The sequence below is a fragment of the Carlito syrichta genome, unplaced genomic scaffold (assembly GCF_000164805.1).
Source record: "Carlito syrichta isolate Samal-C Ts95f unplaced genomic scaffold, Tarsius_syrichta-2.0.1 Scaffold309200, whole genome shotgun sequence".
NCBI lineage: Eukaryota > Metazoa > Chordata > Mammalia > Primates > Tarsiidae > Carlito > Carlito syrichta.
Window position 1 is genome coordinate 431,359 of NW_007253296.1, and position 11,169 is coordinate 442,527.

General features: G+C 45.9%; 1 protein-coding gene across 2 annotated transcripts in view; it reads left to right on the plus strand.

The window, feature by feature from the left end:
• Positions 1 to 10,162, plus strand: part of AATF (apoptosis antagonizing transcription factor) — a 97,134-nt gene extending 86,972 nt beyond the window's left edge. The window contains exon 12 of one of the 2 annotated variants that reach the window (XR_002482467.1): positions 9,867 to 9,944. Coding sequence is in view for 1 of the 2 variants with exons in the window: in XM_008066949.1 (XP_008065140.1) it covers positions 9,867 to 9,930 (64 nt within the window). In the remaining variant the exon portion in view is untranslated. Of the gene's footprint in view, positions 1 to 9,866 lie in introns of both variants that reach the window. The other variant, XM_008066949.1, reaches the window with a different exon arrangement.
• The last annotated feature ends 1,007 nt before the right edge of the window (positions 10,163 to 11,169 follow it).

Consider the following 11,169-nt stretch of genomic DNA (forward strand, 5'->3'; position numbering starts at 1 on the left):
GCCTCTGTGTGCATTGGTGCTTTGTTTTGGCTCCCTCCATAGCTGCTTCTCTTGCGTTTGATTGGTGCTGGGTTTCTAAGCGAAATAAGTCCTCCAACTTAGTGCCAGAAGTAATAGCAGAGTGCCTTGCTGAAATCTGTGGGTTGACAGTGAATACTCTCACTCATTTCTGCACATTTTGCCCCCCAAAAAGCTGAAGTTGATCTGAATCTGAGTCCTGCCTTGCCCCGGGCCCTGGGTGGTTGGGCAGCAGTCCTGATAGGATACAAATGTAACTTGAGTGTCAGTCTCACCTTCCCGCCTGGAGGAAGTGATTCACGTCTAAGCAGTGAAGCATCCCCTGGCTTTTAACAGGAGCTGTTAGGGGGCTGCTGTTTGAACAAGGAGCTTCATCTTTCTGAAGCCAGCAGTCACAAAACCGTAAACACAACACTGGCCAACTCTATTGCTAGGATCGTGGTGGCTTGACGTTAATATTAAACATCTCCAGCACAGCAGAGAGCTCGGCAGCTCAGTTCCAGAATAAAAATAAATAAAAATAAAGAGAAAAGCCTGCTAAAAGCAGGGAAATGATTTGTCGTTTTTCCTATGTGAGGCCATTTGTCTTCTCTCGCATCAAATCTGTTATAAAACAGTCAAACTGTGAAAGTGGAAATCATCCCAGGAATATGGAATATTAATGCACAGGAAAGGAACGCCATCCCTTTTGTCTGAAGAGCGCCCCCCCCCCCTTCTACAAGTCCACTAAGGTAAATTATTTTTCTTTAAAAGAATGTGAAAGACTTGAAGCTAATGGTAGGGATGGTGGAAGTTCCGCGTCTTTTCTTCCTTTGTTGAATGGAGTGAATTTGTAGCTGACTGCATACGGAGGAAGAAGGAAGCATGAAGCACGAAGGAGAAGAAAGCCTTTCTATTCTAGCTCCCTCTCGCCACTCCGTCCCTCTTCCCTGTCCTTCCTTTTCCCCATCCTCTCAGCTCCTTTGTTTGAGGCCTGAACCTGCTTCTTTGGACATTTATAAATCTTGAGTCGGTCCGATCATCAGGACACAGGCCAGAGGCCACGTGTCACCATCCGTAATTTAAAGCTGTAGGGCTAAAAGCTTCTGCAGAGGTTTGGAGGACCTAGTTCTGACCTGACCAAGAGAATGAATTGGAACAGACCTTCTAGAGTCTCCTTCAAGCACTGGGGAGGAGGGTGATGAGAGCCAACACGCTGGGTAATTTATGGGCTCCCCGGTTGCCTGGGCCACCTAGAAATGAATCGAGGACTGCCACCTTGTGGCAGATTCAAGCTGCTACGGGCTGGTTGTTTTGGAACATTCTGTAGAGTTCCACTTATGTCTTGTTGGAGATGATCTGCCTTGTGTCTGGATTCAGGTAGTTAATGAGAAGCGAGGGAATTCTCTGGTCTCATTTCTTTATGTTACTTTGCCAGCGATCCTGTCCTTAGGTAAAAAAAGGTACTTTCTTTTTTCTTTCACCTCATTTCTTTGTTTTGTGCTTTATTAAGGATTTTTTGTTTGTTTGACTTTTTGTTGTTCGATTTGGTTTGTTTTTGGTATGGAATTATGTTTAGTTTCCAGGAAAAATGCCTGGGATCCACTTGTTGGGATGTGTTGGGCGGAGAGTGAGGGAGAGGTCAGTGCTACCCTTTTGTCTCCATCAGCACACCTAAATTTTCCCCACTCATGGTTTTTTTATGCCATTCTGACTGCATGATAACCAACTCCTTATAAGAACTACATCTGTCTCCTTACTTGGATTGCCTTTCCAACAACCCGGTCTTCCCAGGAAGTTAAGTCCTAATATGTGTCGCCTGCCTCTGAACCCACCACACAGCTCCGTCGCTCAGGCTGGAGTGTAGTAGCATGCTCACGGCTACCTCAGCGTCAGTCAACATGTTGGGCTCTGGCAGTCCTTCCACCTCAAGCTTCCAAGTAGCTGGATCCAACACCTTTCTCTCAATTGTAAAGTCACTGATTCAGAGTAGAATGAATTTGGGTCAGGGAAGCAGAAGAATGAAAGAAGAGAGAGAGATGCCATTTTGTCTCTTGTGTTGGGAGCATGTTGCACAGGCTCCAGCATGGTGGCTGCTGGATCTCATTGTTTTTTTATGACCATAGACAGTGATGCTGTTTATGCAGTGGGGACTTTGCTTAATGCTCTAAAAACTATGCTCTTGGAACATTTTGTCACCATCTTGCTGACCAGAATGCTAAGGTTCAGGGGGCTAAGAAATTGACCTCAGGTTGGAAACTTGGTAAGGATCCGAACCAGGATCAAACCAGGTCTGACACCAACCTGGAGCCTCTCTACACTTGTAACTCCATGTTGTAAGCCATATACAAACATTTGCTTTATTTTATGTGTTACTACTTTGAGCTTTCTGTTAAACTTGCTTTTCTCTTTGATTAAGCATATAAGAAAAGAAAGCTGATATCCTGTGATTTTCAGGCAACTTGAAGAGGAAGATGGAGCAGTGACAAGCTTTGCCCCTTGGGCCACATTGGTTTCTGACAGAGTGAAGTAGGATTCCTTTGTTTGGATGTGCCAAGGGATCATTGGCAAGATATTTTTTTCAGTAGATATTTGGGATATCCTGGGCATATTGGTAGATAGAGCAGAAGAGAGCGGAAGCTCCATGAAGGCAGAGATAAATGTGTGTTAAGGATGTAGGAGGCGATGGAGTCCTGCTCTGCCTGCCTTGGGCTAACTAGGCCATGCCAGACATGTGGGATCTGTATAGAGGCTCTGAGAGCTTTGCTGTTGGAGCTTTGGCAAAGCAGAGGGTTCAGAAGAGGGCAGTCAGGATGGCAAGACATGGTAACCAGAGGAGTAGAGAGAACTGAGGCCGGTTCACCTAGGAAAGAAGTTAGAGGAAGACATCACATTGTCGCAGTGCTGCCAAAGGGAATAGTAGTTGGCCTTGTTCCTCCTCTAGCTCTAGAGGGATAAGGGCCTAGGGGTGCAAGACCCAAAATGTCAGCGTGAGATCTAGCGTGAGGAGGTACGTTTGTGTGTGTCTGAATGCAGTGGATCATCCCAGACAGGTTTACTGTGCACTTCGCTTCCCAATGTAGCTTCTGCTGTGCCTTTCAAAATCCTCCACAATATCTAACAAGGAAGCGTTCAAATAGTTTTTACTAATTTATTATATCTGTGTGGCATGTTTTGAGGCTAGGGACTATATACATCTAGTACATGTTTGTAAGCTTCCACAGCATTAAGTAAACTGTTTTCAAATACAAACGGGAAAAGGCAGCATCAGTAACATCACTGATTTTTGAAAGCACACATCTGTCCTCAGTGCCCGTGCTGGTCAGAGCAGAGCTGGTGTACATGTAAATTTTTGCACTGGCCATATCTGGGCTGACTACTCACAGTTTCACATTTGATCTAGACTCTCTAGATGTGAACACTGTTTGAACTTTGTGCCGTTTTGTTTTGACTCCTAGATGTATATGTGGGTCGAGTTAAGTTGGAAGCACATGCTACACCACTTGTGTGTGTAGTGCAGTGCCCTCCGCTGTGCAGGAGAGATGGAAGGTTAGAAAGAAAGGAAGGGCCACGACATTCTGGGATGTGTCTTACATATTTAGGGAGACCTCGCCGCATGGCCAAGAAGCAACAAACGAACATTTTCAGATTAGTCAGGGTCCAATTATGTATAGAACTTTAAGCAGGAAGGCAGCAATATTGTCACTGCTGGCACCTTGGCAGACTGGTGTGTTGTACTTCCCCAGAGATTGTGCTGCACTTCTGGAGGCTGTACGGCCTTCCCCAGGGGACAGTAGCATGGCTGCTCTCTTGCCTCATTTCCCCACTTGGGCCACAGGAATGGGTGGGTACATCTTAGGGAATGGCTTAGAGGCTTGGGATTTCTGTACCAGAGTGGGAGGAATGCAGTGTTCTGCAGAGTGGACAGTACAGTTGCCAATGCTGCAAGCTCCTGACCAGCTAGTTGAAAGCCCCACACAGGTTGTTTGCAGGTTTAATGTGCTCCTTTGCACTGTTTGCCCAGATAACACCATGAGAGACTATGATCTGTGTTGCAGTCCTGTGAGGAGTTTACATGTGGAAGTGAAGGAACATGTCTGGGTCCACATGTGTGGCTTGGGACTGCGTTATTGCACACATACACCCCTGCTTCGTTTAGCGCTTGTTAAAGCCTTATCCACCACTGAAGTGATTGCGTCTCACAGCTGTCTAGTCTGTGCATACCGTGGGTCTCTTCAGAAGAATCCAGTAATAAATAAGCTGAATCCTAACACACACACACACACACACACACACACACACACACACACACACACACACTTACACTCACACACTCTGTCTTTATGGAAAATGGCTGCCAACCCATGATCATTCTTTTTTTTCCAGAAACAGGTTTTATGATAATATAGTAAAAATATTAAATTAGAAAATGCCTCACTAAGGGTTATAAAACCTTACTACACTAGAGATAGGTAATTATCCCCTCTACAGTCTAAATGACAGTTTAAAAGAAATAAAAATGTTAGTGCTCATTACTTGCTTTTGTAGATTGCAATAAAGGGTAAGTTAAATTTTAATTCAAGGAAGAGCCCCTGCTATCGACCTTCTACCTCAGGCTCAAGTCCTGTTAATTGCTCTGTGGGTGATTCTCCTGCGTGATACCAGCACTCATACATTTTCTACAGTGGACATTCCCACTGGCCATTGCAACCAAGAGTCTGAAGGGGTGGGGAGGCATTTCAAATCAGTGACTCAAATCTTGATTCTTAATGTGAAAAGAGCAAGAATTGTATTTTTTTAAAACCCCAGGTTCATTAGGCAGAGCCTTAAGGGGACCGCAAGTATTAAACCTTACACTTACCCTGAGGAACAGACAAGACAAGGTTAAACTAAAGGGTTGTTAGTCTCACTTCTCTGGCTTGACCAAATCCTGGGTAGGGAGGGTGCTGCGGGGGCATTTTTCAGGCAGTAGAAGGAGTCAGACCTTCAGTCCCATGGTGGCTTTCAGTTGCCTGGTTTATAGTTTGTTTTTTCTTGGGCTGGGGTGAGGGATATGGACATGTCTTATTTCTTTTTTTTGAGTTGGAGTCTCACTCTGTCACCCAGATTAGAGTGCAGTAGCCGCTTTCGGCCACAGCAGCTTCGACCTGCTGGGCTCCGGCGATCCTTCCGCCTCAGCCTTCCAAGTAGCTGGAACTACAGGTGCGCACTACCACACCCGGCTCATTTTTTGATTTGTTGTAGAGATGAGATCTCATCAAGTTGTCCAGGCGGGTCTCAAACATGCGGGTTCAGGCAGTTCACTCACCTCAGCCTCCCAAGGCGTGGGATTACAGGCTGAGCCACCGAGCCCGGCTGTCTTATTTCTTGAAATGCTCTTGCCGTTTCCTGAGCATTGGCACCAGATCTAGCACCTGTCTGGGTTTGAGAGGGGAAGCTTAGCATTCCCTCCACCTCTGACTTCATACTGGGGCTTACAGAGACTTTCCGAGGAGACAGTAGATCTAAGGGGCCAGTTTCCTTAAAAGCATAAGTCAGTTTCCTTATGGTCTTGCCTAAAATTGGAAACCAGGCCTGTGCTGGGGGGCAGGTTCTCCTTTTACCTTGCCTTTCACCATCGCCCTTCTTCTCATAATGAGAATCCCCCCTCAAGCCCATCCTGAATGTGACCCAGACCTCAAGCTGCAGGGGGAAACCTCCAGGGCATCAAACAGGACAGTTGGGATCTGGGTAAGAGAATGGGAAGGGAAATGCCTGGGGACAAGATAGCAAGTACTCTGCAGGTCACATGGTTTCCAGGTCTTTACTTCCAACAAAATTGCCAGAGAATGTGAGAATGTCAGCTGGTAGATCATTAGAACACATTTTGAGGGACAGCTCTCAGTGATTTTTTTTTTTTTGCCATTCAATTCAGAAAGAATTAAAAGAACCAAGTGACATTGCCATGACAAAACTCTCTCGTTCCCATCTACTTATCCATGTGATAGGTTTCTCTACATCTACGAGAAATAGGAATCAAAATGATGCTGAACCCTCTTCTAGCAATAAATAGCTCTCATCCACAGGTCCAGGAACAAATGGAGGGAAAGGCCGCAGCCACATCACTAAGGGATGTGTTTTCTGTAACATTTTACATGTCTATGCATATTAAATTTTCACTAAAATTACAATACATTGTATCTTATTGTTATTCTAGATACTGATTGTATCCCAGTAATAATTGTAATATTAACCCAGTCCAGAAGCAAATTTTTTTAACTTAGAGCCTTATTGTCTCACAATATTAAAAATTAAAATATTTTCATTTCCTTTTTTAAAAATTTCAGAAGTGTTTTTATTTATGTACTTATTTTTGTAGCCAAGAAGTATGATGGGGTGATCAATAAAACACTTTTAAGCATAAAACCATTATATTAGGACAAAAATCTGTAGAGAAAAGTCAGATGGAAATACAGATTTAACAAGAAAAAGATGGTGTAAAATGTCCAAGTTAAGAGTTTATGTTGTTTAAATGGTTGATGATAAGTAGCATATGAGTATGACTTATAGGTTGGGGCATTGCAGAAGGGCTGTAAAGCGTTTTTTTTTTTTGAGTTGGAGTCTCACTCTGTCACCCAGACTGGAGTGCAGTGGCCACTCCCGGCCACCACAGCCTCGACCTGCTGGGCTCTGGTGATCCTTCTGCCTCAGCCTTCCACGTAGCCGGAATTATAGGTGCGCGCTACCATGCCCGGCTAATTTTTTGATTTATTGTAGAGATGAAGTCTCGCCTGCCCAGGCGGGTCTCGAACCCGCGGGCTCAAGCAATCCACTCACCTCAGCCTCCCAAAGGCGCGGGATTACAGGCTGAGCCACCGAGCCCGACTGTAAAGGGGTTTTTAGAAGTTAATGTTCAAAACATTGTGGTAAATATGTCTTTGTGCCTATTTAAACTTATTGTGAAACATGTTACATGGCAACTTAAAACATAGGTTGGGGATGCGTGGTGTGTGCAGGCAGAGAGGCGAGAGGCCCATGACCCAGCTTGCCAGGCTGTACAGCCACAAGGAAAGAAGGGCAGAGTCCGGATCGCCTTCATCCTGATAGTACTCCTGGACCCCAGGAAGGTCTGCTTCATTTGTCTGGAGTGTTGGGGCTGAAGGGAATGGATAGGATGAGACAGGTGGCGGAGTCAGCCAGGAGGCTGGCCGTGTTCCTGGGGAGATATGGCAAGGTCTGGAATTGTGGGGGCCTGAGGGAGTCGTGGAATTGAGCTGCTTTGAAGACAAAAATGGTCCCTGATTGGTGGTAGTGGGTGAGCACAATATAAAAGTTGAAATTGCTTGGAGATTTTTGGATGGAAAGAATCCCTTATTCACATTCTCTCTCTCTGTCTCTCCATCTCTCTTTGTCTCTCTGTCTCTCTCTGCCCCCATCCCCCTTCTCTCTGCGTGCCTGCCCCCCCTTCTCAAAATATTTGAAGAGCCCAGGCCACTCAGCTTTCCAAGTTGCTTTGCCATGAACAGCTGCATATGTTTGTCAGCTTTGCCCACCTGAGTGTGAAATGATGTTCTCTGAAAACACGGGTTTCAGCACCTCACTCCCTGTCCTGACACGTGAACCCTGCTGCGGACAGTAACTGCCGCCCCGGCCCAGGCGCCCACTGCAAGACGCCTGCCGAGGAAGCGTTTGCTGGTGTAATGATGGGTCTGGAGCACGCCAGCAAGGCGGGTGGGAAGGCTGTGATTGTGAGGGTGAATGGCTTGTGCTCTGCATTTTCCTCTCATCAGACATGTCCTCTTAAAGTCACACTGCCCTTTTTGTCACAGCACCTCTCCCCTTCATGCCATTTAATGTTTTGTGTGGAAACGACCAGTGTGGCTTGTGTTTATTGGCAGATGGGCAGCCCATACCGGATGAGGTAGACTGGGCGGTACGCAGTGGCTCTCCTGCCTTGGAGCTGCTGATTTGGAAGCTGCCCTGGGAGGCTGCCCACTGCTCATTTGCATTTGGTCTGAGGCTGCCTTCCACCTTCTAGGACTTGTCTGGGCTGGCTGAGGGCTAGTTACAAAGGCGTGTAGCAGTGAACAAAGAGGCCATGGAGCTCATGGGAATCCTGCATCCTTTGTCTGGAGGCCGAGGGGGCTGGTCAGTAGTTTAGGGTGAGGTAGCAGCAAATTCTTGCCATTAATCCATGTAATGAAATCGGAGAGCCCTTGTTTCCTGGCCTGTACTTGCACTGCTTCTCTGTCCTGTGGTCCCCAACATGATAATGTTAGCTTACGCTTTGACTTCTCTGGCTTCTTCCGTAAGATTTTTTTCTCTTTCTTTTCATAAAGCTTTGATATGCTATTCCTTTTGCTGGATTTTCTAATTATAGTACCTTTATTCCTATCAACAACTATAGTAAAGTGACTTCAAGAAAGGACTGTTAAGTTTTGGTGTTGAAGTCTTGTTTTGAAAGGTGGGTTTTTTTGTTTTTAAAGGCAGATGGGCTGATGATGACCCTCAGATATATATATATTTTTTGAGTTGGAGTCTCACTCTTTCGCTCAGACTGGAGGGCAGTGGCTGCTCCCAGACACCGCAGCCTCGACCTGCTGGGCTCCAGCGATCCTTCCACCTCAGCCTTCCAAGTAACTGGAACTACAGGCACGTGCTACCACGCCCAGCTAATTTTTTGATTTATTGTAGAGATGAGGTCTCGCCAAGTTGCCCATGTGGGTCTCAAATCCACTCACCTTGGCCTCCCAAAGCTCAGGATTACAGGCTGAGCTACCGAGCCTGGCCGATCCTCAGATATTAAAAGCACTTTGAACAGCCTGTTTTCCTACCAAGGACAGCAGGCTGCTTTTGGGGTTAGATCTTGAGGATATTGGCAGGTTCTTCTGCAACTACCTATTCCCTGGCTTGTGACCTCCGCCCTGTCCCTGACGCTCTCGTTGCATAAGGGTTCATGGCTGAACCTTTCTGCAGAGTACAGTTATGGATTGCCAGCCCCTGGGCCATGTCCTCCACATCTACCTCTTGGTGTCAGGGTCATTCCCCTGGGGGTCTGACCTGCTTGGAGCCTGGTGGCTCCTCATGTCCTGCAGGGGGATCTGTCTGTATACACAAGGGGAATGTTCTGGGGTTTCTATCACTATGATAGGGAAGATCCCTGCCCCACCTACCCCCTTTCAGCTTTTCCGGGCCTTGACAGATGGCTCTGGCCAGATGTTTATGTGTATGTTGTGTTTAATAGCAGGAACTGAGGTTGCAAGTGATAATTTATTCTCAGGGGCTCAAGATCCTGGCATACTATGTTTTTTTTTTAAATGTCAAATCCAAGTTTAGAAATAAACCAATCCTATTACTGACTGGACTGAGTATAAGGAAGGAGGCTGGGAGTGGGGAAGAAGCTCAGGCCTGCTCCTGAGCAACTGCACATGGAGAGTAATTGGAATTTTGGTGCTGGGTCATTTCCATTGTTTTTCAAGTACTGCCAGGTCCAAGGAAATATATGAAAACTAAATTATATCCCCCTACATTCCATGTCTGATTGAGCCCTCCTCATCGCATGGCTGTCTCACATGTCCTATTAAAATATTCAATCTTGTTTTCTTACTTGAAGAGCCTATCTGTAAAGGGCAAACTTATAGAAAACTCATTCTCTAGAGACAGGGTATCCAGCCACATTGGGCTATTTACATATTTTGCTATTTGATTGGCTGCTCTGGGCTTCTTTCTTCCATGGTATTTGTGAACAAGAGCTGTGGGATGCATTTTTAATTATACAGCTGTGTTTTCCACTGAAGAAACAGGTAGGGGTATTTCTCAGTGTCTTAGTTTCTTTTTAACCTTGAAAAGTGAACCAGTGTGTTAACCAATTTGTTGTATTTGTCTTCCAGGACAGAGCTGTATCGATCTCTTTTTGGCCAACTTAACCCTCCAGTCGAAGGCCACAGGGATTGACGTCACCCACCTCCCTTGTCACAGGCCCGAAGGCAGGGCCTCCCGATGCCCAGGATGCCTTGTCCAGTTTGGCTACTCGTCCAGATGGTGAAACCAGTGACTTTACTGGGTTGAGCCAGTAGGGAGATTCCTGGGTGCAATGTTTGGATCATGTGCCTGTCACAAGCAAGGGCACCACCCCTGCACCCTGTCCTTTAACCATCACAAATAAAGAGCATTGTCACTGCTGCCACCTCTGCACATATTTCTTCATCAACTCAGAGTGAGTCTGATTTAGAGCTCTAGCAGAGTGATGCGTTTATTTGGAGGGTTTTTATATTTTTCTACTCAGATGTCCTCATACAATATAAGACTTTTTTCATCAGCCATTCACTTTGATGGGTACTTGGGTTACTTCCATGTCTTTTTTTTTTGAGTTGGAGTCTCACTCTGTTGCCCAGACTGGAGTGCAGTGGCACACTCCTGGCCACCGCAGCCTCAACCTGCTGGGTTCTGGCGATCCTTCCACCTCAGCCTTCCAAGTAGCTGGAACTACAGGCGCGTACTACCACGCCCGGTTAATTTTTTTATTTATTGTAGAGATGAGGTCTCGCCTGCCCAGGCATAGAAGGACACATACCACCGGCTTGCATGTCCACGTGGAGTAGAAACAGGTTGAACTCATAGAAGCAGAGTAGGATGGCTGTTCCCAGGTGATGGAAGGGCTGGGAGTGTGGAATGGGGAGACGTTGGTCAAGGGTGCAAAGCTGTGAGTGAAGAGGAGGAACACATGTGGAGAGCTACTGCACATCAAGGTGACTATAGTCAATAATAGTGTATTTTTAAAATAACTTAGTAAAATGCAAGTGTCTCACCCAAAACATCGTAAGCAAGTGAAGTGACAAATTGTGCTAATTAATTAGCTTGATTTAATTATCCACATTGTATACATCTTTTAAGATGTCACATTGTACCCTGTAAATGTATACAATTGTGGTTTTGTCTACTTAAAGTAGTATTAATTTTATTTTTGATTTAGGTTTTTCTTTTTTGAGTTGGAGACTCACTCTATTGCCCAGGCTGCAGTGCATTGTCATGCTCATGACCACTGCAGCTCTAACCTGCTGGGCTCAGGCGATCCTTCTGCCTCAGTCTTCAAGTAGCTGGAACTATAGGTACATGCGATCACGCCCAGCTAATATTTTTGATTTACTGTAGAGACGAGGTCTCACCAAATTGCCCAGGCTGGTCTCGAGCCCC